At 41.8% G+C, this 22034-nt stretch overlaps 2 protein-coding genes across 2 annotated transcripts; both read right to left on the bottom strand.

Annotated features, from left to right (window-relative positions):
- Nucleotides 1-1064: 1064 nt before the first annotated feature.
- On the bottom strand, nucleotides 1065-3789 carry LOC115373694 (thymosin beta-12). Its single transcript, XM_030072201.1, has 3 exons — nucleotides 3644-3789; nucleotides 2210-2322; nucleotides 1065-2028 (listed from the first exon to the last, which is right to left on the bottom strand). Exons 2-3 carry the CDS (start codon nucleotides 2307-2309, stop codon nucleotides 2000-2002), a joined length of 129 nt encoding a protein of 42 aa, XP_029928061.1. The 5' UTR covers nucleotides 2310-2322; nucleotides 3644-3789; the 3' UTR covers nucleotides 1065-1999.
- Nucleotides 3790-4994: 1205 nt separating this feature from the next.
- On the bottom strand, nucleotides 4995-17270 carry LOC115373687 (ribose-phosphate pyrophosphokinase 2). Its single transcript, XM_030072192.1, has 7 exons — nucleotides 16955-17270; nucleotides 12837-13020; nucleotides 9752-9850; nucleotides 8519-8643; nucleotides 8232-8405; nucleotides 7254-7413; nucleotides 4995-6148 (listed from the first exon to the last, which is right to left on the bottom strand). Exons 1-7 carry the CDS (start codon nucleotides 17074-17076, stop codon nucleotides 6056-6058), a joined length of 957 nt encoding a protein of 318 aa, XP_029928052.1. The 5' UTR covers nucleotides 17077-17270; the 3' UTR covers nucleotides 4995-6055.
- Between the last annotated feature and the right edge of the window lie 4764 nt (nucleotides 17271-22034).

Raw genomic sequence — 22034 nt, 5'->3', positions numbered from 1 at the left:
CTAATGCCATTAGGGATTTTGCAGGTGCGGGCTAATTTAGGATGAAGGCAGTTGGGCTGAGTAAATCTCCCTACACTGTGTACTCTAGGTCAGGGCGTGCTGTACCATTAAGCTCTTGCTCACCGGCATATCAAACCGGGAGAGAGATACGGCACGCTGATAGCATTCGTGCACCTTTATGACGACAAGTGTGGAGAAAAAACAGAGTACAGCAGACAGCTTTGAGATTATTCACTCTCAGACTAACCTGGCCATATTTATATATATACACTGTGCAAAATCTTCATCCTAGTGGGCCTTATTCTGCATTATTTCAACATATTTATGCATGTTTCCAGAAACAAATCAGTAAAACTACATTGGAAACAAGTGGGATTATTTCATCCTGTTTGCAGATTTGTTCTTATTTTATTTTAACCCTGAGATCGAGGCTAAATCATTTGTTGAGATGCTGAATTTAGCTTCTATCAACTAAGCTCTTTTGCATTGTTTGGCTCGCCCGCTCATGCCTCAAGTGAGCAAAGTTCCCCCACTGTTTACTTCACTGTGCGCAGCCCACTTCCTGGACCGTGGGAGGCTGGATTAGAGGCCATTTTGTTCCCACAGCTTAAGTGCGCCTCGGATAATAACGGGCTTAAAAGGTGAGGGTGGTGCTGACAGTGATATTCACAACATATTTAAGAAAAATGCCTCGCGTGACAGGTGGCCCAACAAGACGCTTTCATTTCCCCACCCCGTGCTCACAGCTCGGCTCCCGTTTGCAAATCCCTGCGCGGCCGCTCTGACAGCCATTTAAGCCTTTTATTAGTGCAACGGCCTCATCCCTTAAGTAACATTACAGGATTGTTGGGCATCTGCGGCGTGTGAGGTGGTGTGAAAAGTGGGTTAGAGTCAGATCAGGCAATCATTAACTGGAAAATTGCGGCCGCTTCAATGCAAGTCAAATATTTGTCAATAGAAACTGGGTTAAGTGTACCTCCCGATGGTAAAATGTGCTGTGAGCGTGTGTGGATGGTTGTGGGTTTGTGTTGCAATGCCAGGAGAAGCACATCGCAGTACACGTCTTAGTAACAAATTCTTTTTTATTACAACATTTCACGGTTTTCCATTACTGGTAATGGTTTGTGGCAGAGTAACATGACTGCTGGGACTTTTACAAAACTCCAAAGAATTTTTGATCTACGGTTGAAAGCAAACACATGGAGTCAATTTCCAGTATTTTTTTTTCTTTTTCCTCATTTTGAGACAATTCAGAGACAGGGTGCAACACAAAAGCTATCCCGAATCACACTGATAAAAAGGGTCAAAGTACAATACAATTACAAAAATATCAACGTAAATAAAGTCCATTTGAGTATCTCCCAGATCAAGGTGGATTCCTTTTTTTCTTTTTTAATCCTTGTGCACATAGAAAAAAAAAAAAATATTGTGACAGACAACGGCATCAATTTTAGGGTATTATGTTTTGACCAGCGTAAAAACAAATAAGTTGTGCATTTTCCGAAATTTAGAAAAATAAAAAAAAAAGCTCGACGCCTCGGCTTTTTGGCGCGTAAGCAGCCACACAGGAAGTTGGGTGGTGGTGGAGACGATGATGCGCTTCCTGGGACACAGGCCACGCCCCGTCCATCAGGCCTCTCTGCTGCATGTCGCCGATGGTGGGGAGGGTAAGACATGCACCGTCGGGGCCCGTCTTCTGCACGCTCCCTCAGACACAGCTTCCTCACCTCCACGAGAGGACAAGAGCATCACTTTAAAGCGGGATGGCTGCCAGCAGTGGCGGTGGTTCTTGTTCTTGTTGTTGTTGTTGTTGTTGTTGTTGTTGTGGGGACGGGGGGGCCGAGCGACCAGGACGTCATCCGTCCGCTGACCGTGCAGCTTGGTTGTTGTTGTTGTCCTTTCATAATTTCGGATACAAAGTTATACAGCTAAAAGAAGTGACTGAAAAGAAGGCAATGCAGGAGGAGGGGGTGTACAGTGCATGATGGCAGGGAGGGGCTTAACTCGCTGCCTTCTCCTGTTCGATGGCTGCAGAGAGGAAGAGAGAGAGAGAGAGAGCACAAGTGAGACTCCTGCAAAAAGCCTCACGCACCATCACCCAAACAATGACCATCAGCCGCACTACGGTGCACACAAATGGCCAAAAAAGCAACCTGTGCACACAACCCCGCAAATAATAATAATAATAATACTAATAATAATGCCTTACTTTCTTTTGTAGGCAGGGGGTTCTTCTCCTGCGTCTCTGTCTTCTTTAGCTTGGACTTGTCGAACTTGGTCACCTCGTCCAGGTCGGGTTTGTCAGACATTGTTGCAGTGAGTCTTGATTTGGAAGAAAAAAGAAAGAAAAGAAAAAAACACCAAGTTAGACAGCTCCTAACACACACACACACACACACCTGCTGCACCCATTTACGTATTAATCCGCCAACCTGAAATCACTACACTACTTATGCGTCGCCTAGCAACCGGTAGTTGGCAAGCCGCTGTTGAGGAACTATTCCGCGTGAGGGAGGAGGGATGATGGATGATTATGGATTGCGAAATAAACTGATTTAAGTGGCTTATTTTTTTTCTTCGACAGAACGTATACTGATTTGACAAGAGGCGACGCCCGAGCCCCTCCTTTTTACCTGCTCGGAAAAAGATGAAAGCACTGCAGCTAAAATCATCTAACTACATGCGCAACCGCAAACTAGTCCCCCTCCTCCTCCTTCCTCCTCCTCCTCCCTCATGTGCAAGGCTGCGTCCGCATTCTTTTGTTCGCCCGCGGCTCTGCCCAGGCTGATTTGCCTGCCGTCCGTCCCGTTATCCAGCACTGAGCCCGGGATGTTGCACAGAGGCACAGGCGGCACCAAACAATGAGCTCCATCCGCGGCGTTCAAACCCCGCATTTACATAACAATGGAAGTTCCCATGCTGGGGAGAGCAGGAGAGGGGCGAAATTTAAAAAAAAAAAAAAAAAAAAAAAAAAAAAAACCTGCCTGCCTGTGCAGTTATTCCTATAAAATCGCCTTGGAGAGAGTATTAAAATGATATTGGTGAGGTTAAACAGTTATTTGTGTGCGGCCAGCGAGGGACTTTCCACGTGTCTCACATCCGCAAATTCACTTGTCACGTACGTCTCCCTTGGGGGAACATGGGGCGCAATCTGGAGGAACCACCGCCCAGATTGGCATTATGCTCATCCATCGGCTGTTAAATCCAAGTTCAACTCCGCAAAGAAAAAAAAAAAGAAAAAAATGCCCACCAGCTCGAATACACCCGCTGGCTTTGCGAATAAAGCGATAAAAGGGCGCGCTGCGAATGGGTTTTGGCATCATTTTAATGAAACAGGGCTGCCTGCGTTTCAGCCAAACGGTAACAAAGGAAATAGCTTGGTAATGCCTCTGCCAAAGACGCATGCACAGCAACTAGATCTGTCAAATTGACGCGTTTTACGCCGAAACTATTCCGCTACAACGCAGGCTTCATCCTCTGAAAGCGCATATTATCTAATCTTTTGTCCTTGGTTACGTCTGAGAGAGGACTTCATCCTAATATCTGCACCCTCATCACATTTCTCACACCAATCGCGTCTTTTCAGTGCCGTAGAGCTGTATGAAATATACTGAAGAGAAATAATTTGTTTAATGGTGCTTACCAAAGTTTTGACTGGAGGATGGTAGGTCTCTGGTCAATGCGTTGCAGCAGTAGTGGCGCGTCTTTGCGCAAGCATCAGATATAGTCAGAAATATGCTAATGACATCTGACATCACCAGTTCCCATCCTCCGTATCCCCCTGCTGGAGAGACACACAACCTGCATCCTGATGCTCCTGTGTGAGCCTGAAATCTCACACACATGCACGATAAACCTCCTAAAAGCAAAATATAGCGCTGATAGTGGGAGTGTGATGCTCAATAGTGAGTTTTCATTGCTCTTACGGTGTTTAATGCTGTTCTCTATCTCCTTTTTTGTCAGTAATATGTCTGTCATGTCTGTATTATGCCACAAATTTTCATTAATCCATCACTAAAGCTCTGTTTACACCTTAGGACAACATTTAACACATTAATACATCTGTATTGGGTGTCACAATAGGTTACTTTTGACTTTAGTGGCGCAAAATCTCCCTTCATCACTTGTATGCACAAGCGTGTAGAGCGGGCTCCACCTGGTGGACACACAGCGTGCCTGCAGCTTAAATCCTCATCCTCTTCTCCATGTTACACTCCCAGTTTTCAGCTCCACATAGGTGCAATTACTAAGCTTATGTCATAAGCTTATGTCAGGAGATGATGCTGCAGTAAGTTTCCGTACATATAATTTGAGGCTGCAGGATGGTTTTGCGTGTAGGAAGATAACCCACATCACCTACGTCAAAGCCACTTGTCTGAAAAATTCCAAGCTTTTTACCTAGTTTTATTCATTTGTACAGATTGTTTATTTTTCTTGCTTTTGTCTTGTTTTGTGCTTGCTGTTACTGTTTTTATCTTTGCTCTGTGCAGAACTTTGAGTTGCACATCCTCAATGGTGCTTTATAAATAAAGCTTATTATTGTCAGCAAGCATCCACCCTCTTGAAAGGTCCTTGAGCAAAGGAACTGAAAATCTACTTGACTTTACCAGCTAAGGCGGCTGACCTTTGAACTTCCCTCCTGTGATAAAATATCCTTATATCACTATTGGGTTGTTTAAATTAGGAATGCAATTTATCACACAGTATTGCCAATCATCTGTCAAACAAAATGAAGGACACAGTAGCCACACAAACGTGGTAACTTGCACGATGTGTATTTGTTGTGTGTGTACAGAAGAGGAAGAAAATAACTCAAGGATAGACAGTACAGTGGATCTGTAAGCCATTGTCAAAGCTTTATTGTCAAACAAGTGGAAATGTTTTATAAAAAAAAGAAAAAAAAAGAAAAAAGAAATAATAACTCCATTATTTTTTCCACCTATAGGCTAACTGTGAAACCTGTCTGGTTTAAACAAAAGCTCCAAACAGCAGACCCACGACAACTGTAAGAATTACACTTTTTTTTTTAAGACTTTATCTTACATCCTAACTGAAATATACCCCCATAACCAACCTTTGGGCTCAATTAGTTGACATGACCTTTTGAAACATGGATTGTGCACCCGTGTGAAACCTGACCAATATTAGTAGCAACTAACTTACTTCAGTGATTTTTTTTTTTTTTTTTTTTAACCAAAACAAATATATTGACTAATGAAGGTTGTTGCTTTGTCTAGTAAAAACAGCAGCTCATTCAGGTGCAGAAGTTGTAACTGCAGAGGCAAGACACATCAGCACATTTGTTAAAGCTCAGTACTATTGGACTGAAAAGGTGAATATCTGAAAACACGTTGATGCAGTGTGTTGAGTCTGTTATTCCCACTCGGCCTCCTGTGTTGTGGTCTAAAGTACAAAACTATAGACAGGGTAGTTCTGCGTGTGGGAGCTTTTAGGCAATTAACGGGAACATTAATGCTCCTGTTTTCCTGATTTTAATACTGAGCATAAGCTATTAATCTAACTGAATACAGCGTCAGCTAATTAACAGTTTTACTAAGCCTGTAAGTTTTAATACTCTTTGCAGCAGTTAAGGGAACACTTAGGGAAAAGGTGCACCTCTATCTCGCACACACACCATTTTTCTTTTTTTCTTCTTATGAAGCAGAATGGGTGAAACATTTATCATCACAACATGGAATGCTTAATTCATAGCAAATTTACAAAAAAATACTCTGCTATTTAATGGACCCTTTTGGTTAAAGTGGCGGTCAGACGTTTGGGGTTCGAGGTCGGCAAGGCTGATGCTGAAACAAAAGAAGAAAACAATACACAAAGAGACAAAAAGGTGATAACTCATAAATAGAAACTTGTTGGTCTTCAAAATAAGGAAGTGATGGTTTGCTCTGCCTCCCAGGTGGAAATGTCAAATGATAATGCGTGGGGCGTGACCTTGAAGAAGTCACACGGGATTGGCCAAAACAGCCAGGGGCTTTAGGGCTTCCTGGCAGAGATGTGGCCAAAGGTGCAAGCCGAGCGTCCTGTCTCCTCGTGTCCTTTACAGGGGGACGTGGCTGAAGAGGTAGGACACTGACTCGCCGTTGTGGGTTCTCCTGATCGCCTCCGCCAGGATCATTGATATGTCGATGACCTGCGGGAAACAACACGGCTGTCACCTGAGCACCACAATCCAACTGGTTTAAACAAAAAACACCCTTTCTCCCCCGTGAGCAGACATGCTGTCTTGCACCAATTCAGCCTGAGCTCAAATGTGGACAAGTCTGAACGGAAACTGTCACCAAGTTTGAGTTTGAAATGGTTGCAGCAACTGAAACGGTTTTTATCAAAGACTTAATTTTCAGAAGCCATTACACTGTGATATTACTAATACATGGAGCAAACTGTTCCTCGTGTTATTTATGAAATGGTCTGTTGTTATATGGCACAAACCAAGATTATGAACATATTGTGAACATGATGAGAGCTTTCCTCTGCGTACCAGCGTTGACAAATCTGATTACCCCCAGACAAAGGAAGGTTTAATGCCTTTATCAGAGGACAGTTTGTCGTCTGAACTCGGCTGTATTTCATGTTTTATTGTTCCTTAAGATGATTTCAATGAAATATCCTCCCCCTTTTGTCAGTTTCATGTGGTTTGATGATTTTGAAAAACCTGAGCTGTGTATGAGGAGGGGAAGCTTTTTGTGGCAGATTTCACTTTGACAAGCTTTGGAAAGGAGGAGAAACTGCTTGCCATGTTTTAAGTTACACCACATGATGTCACCATTGTTTGCATTAGTTACATCTAACTTGGTTGTAACCTGGTAACTTGGCTACCAGTCCCTTCAGACTGTACTCGTTAAGACACTTCATGGTTTTAGACAGATTTAGAGTCAAACTTTCGTGTTTCAACCGTATCTGGTGTACACACTTGACAGGGCAACTTGTGACTGACACATTCAGCAGGTCAACAGATTGAAGAAGTGGAAAATGTAACCTCTATAAAAGCAGAACAGTGGGCGTCAAAAGGTTCACAAAAACCAAATGAAACTAATAATTTAATATGCATCAGTACAGTTACGTGAGCATTAAGGCCGTTCCAAATGCGGCAGTATATGAGAGCACATTAATCATACTGTCTCATTTGAGTAACACCTATGACAGAGGATAATCACTCAAATGTAAAAAATGAAATGCTGTATTGATTCAAGCGAGAGCTGTGTGTTTTGTGTGTGTGAGTGTGTGTGTGTGTGTACCTGTATTTTGGGGCACGACTTCATCTTCTCCTCCTGGGGGATGGTGTTGGTCACCACCACCGCCTCAAACGGGGCGTTGTTGATACGGGAGATGGCTGGACCAGAGAATATCCCGTGTGTGAGGATGGCGTAGACCTTTATTGCTCCGGCATCGATCAGCCTGGAGGGAGGAAGGGTCACGAGAGTTTAATGTGGTGTGTGTTGGCCCCATCATACAGAAAGCTCAAAACATTTCTTGCAGCTGCATAATCATGTTTGATGTGAAACCTGTGAACAGTTTAATCAATTATAAACGCAATAACCAAAATCCTCAGCTAACAGTTGTCCCTATATGTTGTGTAACAGCAGCACTGTGAAGCTCGTCTTGAAAGACTCATTTCTGGAGGGAATACGGTAATCAACAATTGCACACTTCAATCTTTAATCACAAGTGACTCTTTTATAAATGCAATGAGCCTCTATTCGGTTATTTTAGGACGGCTAAGATAATTTTAGACACAAGCAGTAGCTCTTCTTGCAGCTGTTCAGAAATCACTATGAAGCATGGCCTTGAGTGGCTTGTTGCCAAAGTAAATCTCATAGTGAGGGTGAAAATCCTTAGTGTGTAATGTATTCCAAGTTTCAGAGAACTACAAATTCACCTTGACCCTTATCTCATTGCTTAACGGGGAATGTTCATTCATCTCATCGAGGGAATCGGCTGGACTTGATAACGCGTGGAAAACAAATCCCATTTTTCTTTACAAACTTTATCTGCAGTGCTGATGCTGTAACGCGAAAATTATCAACATGCCTTATCAGTTTAAGCTCAAAATGCTGCAGCTGCCACATCAAGACCTCAAGTCCACATATATTTTGTGATCTTAAGAGATGCAAGCTGAGTGCTCCAGTCTGGTTCGTCCTCCACAGCTCACAGGCCACAGAGCTGAGCCACGTTAATTCTACTCGGTCAAAATAAGAACAAAAAAAGGTGCTGACTTGTCGGCGGCGTGGCAGATGGTGCCGCAGGTGTCGGCCATGTCGTCCACCAGGATGGCCACGCGGTCCTTGACGTCGCCCACCAGCACCATGCGGTCCACCTCGTTGGCCTTCTTCCTCTCTTTGTGGATGAGGGCGAATTCCACGTTCAGGCGGTCTGCGATGGATGTCACGCTGCGCCGAGGAAAGGAAGAGGACACAAGGATAAGCGACGGGTTCACTGCAACATCAACTGAATCTCAGAATCAGGGTTGAACTTGTCGTGGCGATGGAAAAAAAGTATTTACCGCTTAGCTCCGCCTGCATCTGGAGACACGATGATACAGTTTTTCCACTCCGGGATATTTTCCCGGATCCACTGGAGAACGGCGGGCTCTGCGTAAAGGTTGTCCACGGCGATGTCGAAAAAGCCCTTTAAACAGACACGACAGAGAACAGTCCTCATTTATCTCAATAGATAACAACAGTGTTTACTAAAATGCTGCTAGAAAAACAGTTTCAAGCCTAAAAACAAAAGCTTCATGTGAGCACGATGTTGGAAACGTAAGAAATCAGCAGAGAAGTGACAATAATTCTGTCATCTGAAATAAAAGTTTATATCTGATCCTAGACCAGCTCTTTTGGTATATCTACACTAAACAGATTATCACCACAGCTGATTATTCAACATTTCTCACAGTTTCTTCTCCCTGTCTTATGGCTTCTGGTTAAGTGATAAATACTGTAAGGATTCTTCTTATTTACAACGCGCTTGAGTAAGGGAAGTAACGAGATGTTCATTAGGAAACTAACTGTAATCTGATTACTAAAATTCAATTAAAACATTGTGTTGCAGGGAAAAGCGATCCAATTACAGTAATGCAAGTAACATCTAATTACACTTTGAGAGCAATTACTTAGCACGTTACTCCCAACACTGACTGTGTGTGTGTGGCGGTGAAAAGACAAATGATTCAACTAGTTGGATTATTTACAGAATATTATCACTGCGCATTATTCATATAATATCAATCTTTCATTTTTTAGGTATCAGTCATAATCAAGAATGTTACATGGTGACAGCCCTACTTGAAATGAAGCAGATTTACTCATTTATGGCATCTAACTTGAATAAATAAAAAAAAAAAAGACTGAAACAATTAAAGTGAAAACTTCAAACTCTCACCCAGGTGAAAGATTACCCCGCGTCTTTAACCAGATGAGCTAAAAATTAAACACGACATGCTGTATTCTTAATATATGACTAATTACAATGGACATTTTATGGCTGGTAACAACGTAACACACAACAGCTGTTGTTAATCAGTGGTAACAGTTATGTTAAGTTTCACTAAACCATAATTGATTTCAGTAATAAAGTTAAACATTTGTTTATTATTACACAACCTTGAAAACGACACACAAGCTACTTCATAAGCTACTGGTTTAAGGGCCTTCTTCTGCCCATTTACCCACACAGTTAATTAAAAGAACACTTAAGAGTCCTTCAGCTCAGTGGCTGTGAGGGGCTGCACACTGACCTGGATCTGTGAGGCGTGGAGGTCCATGGTTATTATGTGGTCGGCTCCGGCCACCGACAACATGTTAGCGACCAGCTTGGCCGATATGGGCGCCCGACTCTGGGAGATACATCAAGACATGCCAGTCATTTGAGGACAAGCCATTCATCCAAACTTCACAGCACTGCAAGTTTTTTCTCCTTTCAGGTGAAATGCTGGAAATCCATTGTTGTCACGAGTAATCAGCATCATTTTCTGGTGAATTGTTCTAGTGCCTGTCAAAGCTGCTTTTAGTATCAGGACTCATTTAAAGTCTGCCTGCCACTTAAGGTCTCCAAGACGGTGCTGCATTAGAAATTCTGTGGATTTCAGGGTTTTAATGACAAAGTAAAGAACCAAGATGAAAATCTTAATGAATAATGCACGATCTTCTCCCAGAACGACTCTGAAGTGACAGTAACTGCATGATTCAAGTAAGTGGCTTTCACCAAATAATGCACCAGAGTAAAATCAGGGAACACAGAGTTTCGAGGCAGCGTTAGCCTGTTACTCCTGCAGATGTGCTTTTTGTTTTTAGGGACACAGGACTGACACTGTTCTACCGAGTGACTTGGGTAACAGAACAGGTAAGACGCACGGTACATGGTTCTGTGATTTCACACCGCAAAGAAAGAAAAAGACTCTGAACTAACACGACGAGGGCCAGGCTTCAGGAGCTGTTGACAAAACAGGCCCTGTGGACGGCTGCTGAGCTGGTTTGATGTTGAGGAGGCACGCCAAAATAAAATGACTCTCAAACCAGACGCCTGCTGCAAGACTTTTATGTGTTAAACTGAGCAGCAGCTGTGTAATAACTCAAGTGTCAGACTGGTGAAACAAAAAAATCTCACTTTACACTACAAGATGTCTAACTTGCTGAAAAGTTACGATTTTATCTTTTCCAAGCTTTGATCCACTGACATTCAGCTGGTTTTGAAAGTACAGTGAGAGTAATCACGTAAGAACAGACTGAAGAATACTGCATTAAATACATTTGTATATTAAATTGGATTATTTAGTAAATTCAGACTAAAATCCAACTGTGGTGTCCTTGCAGAGTTTCCAGTTTCATTTTAGGTGATTGTTGTTTTGCAGTTGTGGCTGGATAATATCACTGTCAACACATCACGCTTAAAAAAAGACATGTTGAATGACATTCAACCCACGACAATTTAAAATGTGTGTCAAGGTTGAACAATATTTACTTTGCCTCATGAGAAAACTTCTGATTTTCCAGACGTGTGCAGAAACTCTGAAACTGGCCCTTTATAAAAAAAATAAATAAATAAATAAATAAAAAAACTCCTTCTGTGCACAACTGCATAGCAACCGTGAAGTGAGCACATGTGGCTGAGGCATGCCAAAGTGCTTGCAGAGCTTTTTTTTTTTTTTTTTTTGACCCTTGCATGTTGCACCTTCATGTGAGTAAAAGGCTCTTGTGCAGCCTGTGAGCTGGCAGAGGGAAGAAAAACTGCAGAGACGACACATAAGTGCAGAACAACGCTGCCATGTGCTAACTGGATGAAAAACGCAGGCTCTTTCTTGCTTCATGTGGACTTGGTATGCTGCACAGGTTACAATAACAACCGAGGCAGCGAGGGATAATGTTTAACAAGATAAGCAGGCAGCGTGGACCCGGTCTCAGTCTGCTGGAGAGACCGGCTTCCTAAGAACAGCGAGGCTACTAAAAACATGTAAACCTGCTGCAGCAACAACACCTCTATCCCAGAGAACAAAAGCTGCCAGGCAAGTTTTTTTTTTTTCATTAGTGTTTGGCTCCACGGAGGCACATTTTATCATTAAGACATCACAGCAAATTAGTTGAGACGTCTGCTTGTGAGTCTAAGGTGGAAAACAAAAGTCAGGTATTATAGACTGCACCTCCCAGTCACAGAGACCCTATTATCACTGTTCCTACTTGATGATTTGACTCATCTACTGGAAACCCACTGCAGCTGGCTATGAAGTCTGAGTCAAGTATTCATATTCCTAGATTACTTCTGTAATACTTCAACAGGGCGGCCTTAACCTGGAGCTGATCAGATCCTGTGAAGTTCAGGGACTAACTTCACCTCCTTCTCCACTGCAGGGAGAGCTGACCCTAAAGGGCAGGAGGAGCTGCAGGCGTGAGCTTTACTTTCTTTGTCTCCACTGTTTGGCTGAGCACTGGATGCCCTGTTCTCTCAAATACAGTATTTTTTTTTTATATTAATTTTTTCCCTCCAGCCACTGCTCTAATATTTTACTATAGATCAACATTTTTTTTTTAATTGTAAATCAGTGTTTCTAACTCCCAAGGTGGGATTTGTGCTGAATACTGTAATAAGTCAATTAAAAGCAGAGGAAGTTACTTCAAAACAGTCGTGAAGCATCTGGCCATTTAACTAACCTACTTAAATCTCCACTTGTTCAAAGATTACATCTACAAAGACTACTGATTATTAAAAACTCTAAATCTTCTTACTGAATGGCTCCATCTGATTTGACTGAGGAAATCTGGAGCGTGGTGGAGCCCTAGTAAAAACCACTGATGAAACTACTGATAAATTACAGTAATTTAAAAATAAAATGAGACGAATGAGAACTGCTGCACTTAAACAATATTTATGTATTACTAATGTTATTGTCTACTTTGTTTCTTGTTTGCTTAAGTTGATCTGCACTCTGTCTGAAGTACAACATCAACTAAAATATCCACATGTAATCAAAAAGACTAAACTTTGTAAAAAAAAAAAAAAGAAAAGAAAAAAGAAAAAAGAAAAAGAAAGAAAGAAATTTTTACTGTACTTCACAACAGCATTTACCCGCAGATACGGGGGAGTGCTCACATAGTTCCACAGCAGCAATTTTTTTGTTTATTGGCTTTGTGAGCACAGATATTGATCAATAAAGATTATGTCAAAATGCCAGATACCAGTCTGATTAATCGGTCTGTCTCTGGTAAAAACACATGGATGGAGAGGGCAGGTACAGACAGGTAACTGTGAAAGAAATCAATGTAGTGTGAGCACTGAGTCATCAGTGAAGGGTTGAGGAGTGATGCTGTGTGTGTGTGTGTGTGTGTTACCTTATCCTTCTTGTCCTGCCGGGCGTAGGGGAAGCAGGGGATGACGGCAGTGACACGAGAGGATGAGGCGATCTTGCAGGCATTGATCATAATCAACAACTCCATGAGATTGTCGTTAATTTCACCGCAGCCGCTCTGAATGATGTAGACATCCTCGCCGCGCACACTTTCGCCGATCTCGACACTGCAGAACAATGTGAGAACAAACCAGATCTGATTAGCAGAACACAAATGTCTGGGTGAAACTCCACAATTTCAGGCTGACAGGAGTAAAACAGCTCAACTGAAACCTTCAACTGCTAGAGCATTAACATAACGTGCTGCTGAGAAGCAGAATAAGATCATTTCTGAATGCGAGCCAATGCATTAGGATGTCCACCTGACTTCTGACCGAATGTAACCAGCAGCATTTACCATTTACACAATAACACAACTGCAGCTCAATGTCAAATGTAAAATTCTTTGTAAAAGTCTTTCTATGACTAAAGTTTAAAAAACACACTTCAGATTCTGGTATCTTTTTAAAAAGTATTTTTAGGTTTTTTTCTGCAGTGGACATGATCACAACGACTTTTCCAAAGAAATTTTTAAATTCTCTGTTTTTTCTCTGTCTGGAATAGACTTAAAAATTCCACGATTTTCCATAAGAAATGTTGAACCACTCAGGTCGGAGGCAGCCTCGGCCTCAGACACATTCTGAATCAAGTCACATGAGACACGAGTGCCTTGAATGTTCAGGAACAAGTCTGGGCCGAGTCCCATTGCTCATTTGAAGGTATGTGTGAGCAGCGTGCCCAGGGCACAGGCTGCAGTGTGAGGCCGGCTCCAGCAGCACGTGTCTCACACATTCCTCAGGGGAAGATGACCTCAGGCTCGGTTGTGTGACCGGCCGGCACACGGAGCCGTTACGGGTCAACGTCTGGCCTGCGCCCAGCAGCACAACGAGCCCAGGAGAGTTCTCTTAAAAGGCCAACACTTGTCATCTGATCACAATTTTTTTTTGGTTCGGACTGTAAAGGTCAGGCTCTCTTTTTTTAAAAATGTCAGCACTGTATGAGTACACTTTGCCTGAAAGTGGTTAAGCATTTCCGGTTTTATGCAATGTTTGTCTGTCTCTTTGCACTGCTTGTAAAGCTCTAATAATTACAATGCAAGCCTTAAATCCATCTGATAGCTACGTGAGAACAACATCTGCTGACCAAAAGCGACCAATGAAGAGGAGATTACTGGAGCATTACATCATGCAAGTAGAGTTAATGGTTACAACTGTAGTTAAAGCGTCTAAAATGTTGCTATTTATATTTACACGGTTCACACTGATTTTTCCATGACTATAATATACTGTACTACTATACTGTAAAATACATTTTTATCCCTTACAAAAATGTTTAACACACTTAAGATTCATAAATCCAAAGAAAGTTTATTATTCTCTTTTATTCCAAAGGGGAAGTGAACAAACCATGAACACAATGGAAAATAAAATGTTGCATTTGGTGAAAAATGATTTACTGTATTTTAAAATTGAGCCTGATGAAATTCCATGACGGTCCCAAAATGTATTAAATTCCCTGACATTCCTGATATTTCAGAGGAATGCCGTATTTCGCTCAGCTTGCAAAGAAGTAAATCCATTTGCAAATTATTTAATTGACACCACTTAAAACCCACCACTTCACACTGCCTTCCTCCATACATTTAACTCTATTTTTTATTATCTTAACTTCTGAATTAACAACTATCAACTTTCCAAACACAATGCAAATGACTCTTAGTAGACTTGCCCATGTTTGACAGAAACTGCAGGTAGAAATTATTAGGTGTAAGCATTTTTTTCAGGTAATTAGGTTAGTAAGCCACTGCCCATGTTGAGCAACATATTTCTTTCAGACAACGCTGAAATGTGATAGTAAAAAGAGACAGAAAGTGAGGACAAACAGGATACAGGCCTTTTTTCTGGAGCTTTTTTATTTCTGAAAAAAAAAAAAAAAAGAAAAAAGAAAGAAAGAAACACAACATGACATCCTGCTCTGGTATGTAACTCAAATTTAGCTCTTACTTTTTATCTGCAGTTTCATCAAAGTATTTAAAAGGGGAGTCAATACCCTCCACTCTTTTCTTTCCTTTGTTAGTGCATCAATTTATTTAAACTGAGGCTTAGTTTGTCTTCAAGAAAACATCCCATTGTTTGTGATCAAGAACAAAATATTGCCTAATTGGGTAGTTGTGACCCATTAAATGGCTACAACATGGTCAGAACAAATTTTCAGCCAATTTTGGGATCAAAACCAGCAGATTGGGAAACACTGTGCTACACTACAGCAATTACACTCTAACATTAAGCAAGACATTGTCAATAAAATCTTTATTTGGACATTTCTCCCTGTGCAAACAACAGCGCTAACCCTGATGTTTTATTCCCAGGAATAAGTAATCAGCTCCCGCTGCCTTGGTCCTTGACCTCCGCAAGTCAACCAGGCAAAATGTGTGCGTCAAAGTTGTGAGAAAAGAGCCACGATTAGCTCACTGTGTTCGCCTCCCCTTTCAGACAGCGAGGACAAGAAAATAATAATCTTGTTTCTTTGCACTTGGTGTCACCCAAACAGCTGCGTTCCCTAGAGACACAGCACAGCTAATCAGAGTTTTCCCTTGATTTTGCGAAGTTTGAGGTGGCAACACTGCAGCAGAGCGGGTCTTAAAGCAAAGCACAAGTAAATACGAGCGAGTGGAGCATTTTCACCACCCTCCTGTGTTGGAATGCATTCATTCATGGTATCATACGAGTAAAAGCATTCAAAATACACACACGCCATTTGTGCAGATGCTTTTATCCAAAGTGCATTACAGCACCGCGAGTGCATCAGTGACCCAGACAGGAATCAAATCCTTAACCCCAACAATGTTAATACCGTCCATCACACAGGGCTACAGGAGCACAAACACATTAATACTCTGCACATCTGCCCTTTACACAATCAGGGGGGAAAAACACACAGATGCACTATTTTAGGAATGAAATGAGCTCTGGCTGTGGGAGCAGTGAACCTCATCTCTCCAAATAAAACATCATTCATAAAAAAAAAAAAAAAAAAAAAAAAAAAAAGCAGTGAACTGGTGAATTCAGCTCATCCTGCTGGAGGGCAGAGGCTGAGGTCAGTGTGTAAAAAGGTACAAGCCCTGCAGGTTTGACCTCCCAGTTCAAGGCCAGGCAACATAGGCCGTTAAAGTGAGATATATTAATCCTTTGCAGAGCTGATCATACATGAAGATAGCTGGCAGCACTCACGGCAGATATGATCACAAATGTAATGCATGTGATTTAACTCTCCTCTGGCAAAGCAGGGGGAGAGCAGAGACCTCTTATTTAATCTGAGCGGCTGCTGAAAACTACTTGTTATTACACTATAATGTCTGGGCGCCTCTGTCGTTTCATTTAAAGTGGTTGCTGTGACTTTATAAGTGAAGTAGTAGGATTTTAGGCCGCTCAACACCGAGCCAGACAAGTCGTTTCCGTCGCCAAGTTAGCTACCGAGCCGCCCGTTACACTGCAGCTAACAACCGTGCATCCATTATCGGACAGGTCCCCGCCTTGTCGATGTGCGCGTTTCCCCTGTAGCACTCGTCTTTCTCGCAGTTTGGACAAAAACAGCGCACATATGGTCACTCCATTACTTGGAAAAACGGCTGCAGACGCATATTTCACTCGGAGATGTGGGAAATTTGTGTCGTCCGCGGCCAGCCGTCAAGTGAAAAGCAGACTTGTGCAAAGTAACGCCACACGGGCTGTGTTCGCCTACACTTTCTTCGGATGCTCAACGCCAATTAGCTAAAATGGAGGTGTTTAATGGAAAGTAGACGGAGAGACTACAGTGGCGCCAGTGTCCGATAATGGACGCAGTTTCCTGTTAGCCTGTTAGCCCGCTGTGTTTACATGTGGCTAGCTAGTCACGTGGAGAGCTCACGGTAAACTATTGTTAGCTTTGGGCTAACACACGCACATGTGATACACAGGGAGCCGTCGTGCAAAGCGCCTATGTGTGTCATGTTCACTGTAGCTACACGTTAATGTCAGGACACACACACACTCTCTCCGGACATGACTGTGAACACACACTCACCACGTCTCCTGGTTGCTGAATTTTTTAGTTATGACTTTCCCCAGCTCCAGTCCGAGGCGGTCCGCCACTTTCTGAGAGAGGTCGTGGTGAGAGCTCCCGCTAAAAAGCACGATGTTAGGCATGTCCGGAACAAACGGAGAGAATAACGAGGGAAAGAAAACAACAAGGCGCGGCGGTGGCGGGTGTGCTTCCCCCGGGTCAGGGCGCTGAGATTGGGCAAAGTGGTCGGGCTAACAGTGCAGCCTGGGCATCGCAGTGGAGCAGCGGAGAGCAGCGAGCACCGAGAGGAAATGTCACGTTTGTGTTTGCATGGAGGAGGCGGAAGTGCCGCGGCCTCATTGGACAGCGGCGCTGCCACGGTCAGCACGCGCACACGCACGCACACAAACAAACACACACACACACACACCGTTACAGTTAGCATTTAGCAAGTTACTGTTACAAGGAGTGTTTCCATAACGTTAGGAAAACATTTTTTCTTTTGCTTTTTTGATTCATTCATTTCTTTCTTTCTTTCTTTCTTTTGTCTTCCTCAATGATTCATTTAATTTTTTTCTTTCAGTGTTTTCTTTCATTCTTTCTTTTCTCCCATCCTTCCCATTCCTCTTTGTTTCTTTGTTTGTTTGTTTGTTTCTTTCTTTCTCTCAATGTTTCCTTTCATTCTTTTTCTGTCACCCTCCCTCTTTCTTTTTTTCTTTCTTTCTTTTCCAGTCTCTTCTTTCTGTTCGTCTTTTTCTTTCTCAGTTTAATTTCTTTCTTTCTTTCTTTCTTTCCTCCTCAGTGCTTGATGTTTGTGTACTCTGTACATGTGATGCACATATTTTCTTATTATTCCTATTATTATATGATCGACTGGAACAAGTAAATTGCCTCTGGCCACAAGTGAAGCGGTCACAAGTCATCAATTTTCCTGAAATCTCTGCTCCTCCTGGCCGGGGCCCTCGACATGCTCTCCAGACTCTGTGTGTGTGTGTGTGTGTGTGTGTGTGTGTGTGTGTGTGTGTGTGTGTGTGTGTGCAGCAGTAACAGTTTTGGCCCGGCTCCTGCAGCAGGAGAGCTTTGCTCTGTGTGAGGACTGTTACTTGATTTTTCTTCTCCCAACCTCGAGGAGCAGACGAGCAGATAGCCTCTTGGACTTTGCCTCGGCTAAATCCGGCAGCCACACTTGTGATACCGGGTCTGCTAATTAGATTTTCCTGTCAGAGGCCGGTCAGCTGAGACTCCATGCCTCCCTCATATCCCTCAAACGCAAGAGCCCTCCAACCTCCGCTCACGCCCCGTCCAGAGCGGCTGCTGTCATGTGCCGGCTCACTTGAATTAATTTATTCTTTTTCAGATCCAGCACAGGGTCAAAAATGTGAGCTGCATGTGCTCCTTTAAATGAACGGGCATGCCACGGTTTGGAGCTCACGGCCAAACGCTTGAATCAGATGTATGAGATGTAAAAATGAGAATCACACTCTGACATGTAAGGAGGTTTATTATTAGATTTGAAAGTTTGAAAGTTGGGGGTGGCGAAGAAGTCAGAGGGAATTGGAGCAGAGTCAAGATTCAAATTTGGATATTAGTCAGGCAAATCAAAATAAGGGGAACACTTTGTCCCATTAGTGTTTAGGAAAACTGATCTGGGAGCCTAAAAGGAGGATATGGAGTGATAACAGCTGTCCTGTGCTGCTTAACAAACCAGGAATTCCAATACAACCCGTGCTATTGACTAATTAGACCTGGCCTGAGCTAACATGGACTTTGAAATATCATTGAATGGAAATGATTAAGCTCAAACATGCCAAGAGTAAAACTGTTAGTCTGCTAATTGTCACTTTTTGGGCCCTGGCTCATTCGTACCTCGCGCTGACGGGACAGCAAAGTGAACAGTGACGTTTGAGAAAAGCTTTCCTGGCTTTTTCTGAGAGTCAAGTCTTTGGGAAGCAGTTAACAAGATAATAAATAATAAGATCATCTTGGTTGTGTTGTTATCACAGACAGGAAGGCACCGAGGTGGCTACCTCCATGTATAAACTGCTGCCAAAACTTAACCCTCCTGTTGTATTTTGGGTCAATATTACACCAGTCAGTGTTAAACATCTCTAAATGCAGAGTTGACATCGTGTTTTTTTGGTTTGTTCAATGACTTTTCCTAATTTAATGAGGACAAGTTTTAATTTAAAAGCCTATTCAGGTAGCCAATAAGAAACATGAAGTAACTGATGCATAAACTTGAGTAACAATTTTTATTACCATCATTTTCTGGAGGTTTCAATTACTGAGGTCAAATTGACTGCGGTTGATGAAAAATCTTAGTCAATTTGGAGGTAACGGGACGGTTAAATGGCTTGAACATATTTTTTGTCGCCCATCAAAGCACACGACTGTCATTCTTACATCTTTTTAAAAAATTATTTTTAAAGTGTAACTAAACCCCAAACCCAAATCTGACCTCTAGTGGTGAAAGGGAGGGGGTCTGGACTTTGGTGGCAGGTGATGTCACCACACACAGAGTACAACAGGCGGTGACATCACGTCTCACCACAGCCTTGCCGGCCCAGTTATGGGCAACCTATGGAATAAAAAATAAAGACAAACAAAATAACAAAAAAAGACGACTGAAACTCTGATGTCCCAGTTCAAGTGAATGCATCATGGTAGATGAAAACTACCAGAATGAGTAATCACACTAGCAACCAAACTGTCAGCCCCACCTATCAGAGCTGAATATCGTTATCATTATGTAGGTATGAACGTGTGAGATATTAATACCTCAAAAGGCAACAATGTGGACGATATAAAATTTAGGGTCAAGGTTACCCTTAGACAGTGATTGGTCTGTTATGATCAATGAAATATTTTGTGAAGTAGCCATATTTTCTATTTCCAGTTGGTATTATTATGCTGCTTTTTGAAGAAGGCTCAATTTTCACTGCTGCTGCACAGAAAATAAGTATGAACCCATTGTCATGTTGTCTTTCTATTGAGATATTTGACATAAATACCTATCGGACCCTGCAGGTCTTCTTTCTCATAAGCAGGACAGATCATATTACTGAATTTACATAAAGTAACAGAGTTCTTAGCTTCTTATGTGACGTCGACTTTGGGTAGCAGATGACTTATTGAGGACATCGCTTCATTCTTTTTGACCTGAGTTTTTTTTTTTTTTTTTTCATTTTGATCCTCTTCCCTCCTCAAATCCTCTTTTTTGTTGCATCTGGGACACTGATTTTCTTCACCCGTGCGATTCTGCTTATGATTGTGCAAATTTCCAAGTCTTCGTGCACCAGACAACGCAGAGGAAAATAACTCGACCCGAGACTCGTGTATTTTTCTGAAATATATTTTATAGATGATGTCAGAGATGAAATGTCCAAAGCGTAGGTCCCAAAGAAAGATAACATTTTTCATCAATAGAGAGACAAACAACAAACAAAAAATAACTTTTTTTCCATTTACATGTAAACCAAGAATTGCTCTTGAGCCACAGTGGTTATATATAGAACTGGCCGAGGTGGGTATGACAATCAAACGAAGATGCCCTTTTTCCAAACCTGTTTTCGTTCAATATCCATCAGTTCCCTACCGTAATAGTGCCCATTTAAAATTCTTTGAAAGAAGAACATTCTTTGGGAGAGTTGAGAGTCTTTTAAGGTGTGAATATACCAGAGGTTTGGCAGAGCATGTTTCTCTTAAATACAGTCTCATGTCCATACATCTTGTAAGTGCTAAATCATGTTAAAATCACTTATTGGAAACAATATTTAATAAGAACAATATCAAATATTTCGCAGTGGAGTCATTTGGACAAAGTCTTTTGAATTGTTTGCACACCAGAGAGGGAGAGTCAGTCCCGCCTGGTATTTCTGAGTTGCCGTGGGAGGTCTTAAGTCCTCCAGTGTTCTTCTTCTATTGTGCAAATACATTTTTTGTTACATAGACAAGCAGGCATGCTGACTCACAAACCATGCAAAGAGTTAAAGTTGGCGCGAGCAGACAGCAAAAGAAACATCTGAATAGTATTAAAGTTTCTACAAAAAATGCTAAACCTCAAATTCAGATTTAAAAAAAACCAAAACAAAAACAAAAAAAAAATAAGAATGTTAAGCCAAATTAAATGATAAAAAAGTGGAATGCTGTTTTTTTTTTGTTAGACATGAAAAAATATCAACTCAATCCCAAATTTTACAAGTTTACAAAATGATATCAAATGAAAACAAACATGATGGTCGTCATTAATCAAGTGTTTAACAAAGCAATCGACAGATGGGGAATAATTTGAGTGTCTTAATGTGTATCCATGGATACTGAATTTAGCATCAACTTATATAACCAAGCTGAATTCTAGGAGGAATAAAAGGGGGAGACACTGATTTTAAAGGAAATCAGACATAATGGTGCACTCGCTACCCAGAAAGCTCTTTTTAAAAATCGGGTTAGTGTCTGTGTTCCTCCAAAAGTGGATTTAAGTGTCACTTCCCGGCCACCGTACCTCAATACCCGACCATCCTGGCGTCAGTGTCCCCTCCTTTTCCTCTCCGGCGAAGGGAAATCCAGCTAGCTACATAAACTGGCCTCCAAACGATTTTCTTTCTTTTTTTTTTTTTTGTTTTTCGGAAGTGTGTGGTGATGTTGTCACAGTCGAGACGCGTGTGCATTCTCCGCCATGCACTACAGTGAATGTTATCAGTTAGGCAACAAAGTGATCAAATGTGTTTCTGAGGGTGTGGAAAAGCTCAATCGCTGTGCCATGAAATGCCGCGGGGCCACATTTCATCTCCAGGGCAGCTTCAAACAGTGCAGTCAATGACGAGTTAAATATGCTGCTGTTTTTTTTTTTTGTTTGTTTTTTTGCTGTTTTTTTTTTGTTTTTTTTTTTGCTTTTTGCTTTTTTTTTCTCGAGTTCATGGAGTAATATCATACGCCATACTGTTTTCGTTCACAATATCATAGCTGTCATTACTTAGAGTACATTTATAAATTTTCCATATACAAATCTCCTATAAACAGTACATGTTATAAATACACAATTGATGAAATTGCAGAAAGGCCTAGAGCCGTAGAAAGAAAGTGTTGCTCCTTATATTGGATA

The sequence above is a fragment of the Myripristis murdjan genome, chromosome 2, assembly GCF_902150065.1.
Source record: "Myripristis murdjan chromosome 2, fMyrMur1.1, whole genome shotgun sequence".
Lineage (NCBI taxonomy): Eukaryota > Metazoa > Chordata > Actinopteri > Holocentriformes > Holocentridae > Myripristis > Myripristis murdjan.
Note: the sequence above shows the minus strand (reverse complement) of the source record. Positions and strands in the feature narration are given on the sequence as shown.

What these genes read in the sequence shown, in the direction of transcription:
- LOC115373687 (XM_030072192.1), bottom strand. Translation starts at nt 17,076, where the DNA reads ATGCCTAACATCGTGCTTTTTAGCGGGAGCTCTCACCACGACCTCTCT. An exon ending in TTCAGCAACCAGGAGACGTG is followed by an intron (nt 13,021 to 16,954) that starts GTGAGTGTGTGT and finishes ATTGTTCTGCAG; the next exon opens with TGTCGAGATCGGCGAAAGTG. An exon ending in TCCACGCCTCACAGATCCAG is followed by an intron (nt 8,644 to 9,751) that starts GTCAGTGTGCAG and finishes GTCTGTTTAAAG; the next exon opens with GGCTTTTTCGACATCGCCGT.
- LOC115373694 (XM_030072201.1), bottom strand. Translation starts at nt 2,309, where the DNA reads ATGTCTGACAAACCCGACCTGGACGAGGTGACCAAGTTCGACAAGTCC. An exon ending in CCCCCTGCCTACAAAAGAAA is followed by an intron (nt 2,029 to 2,209) that starts GTAAGGCATTAT and finishes TCCTCTCTGCAG; the next exon opens with CCATCGAACAGGAGAAGGCA.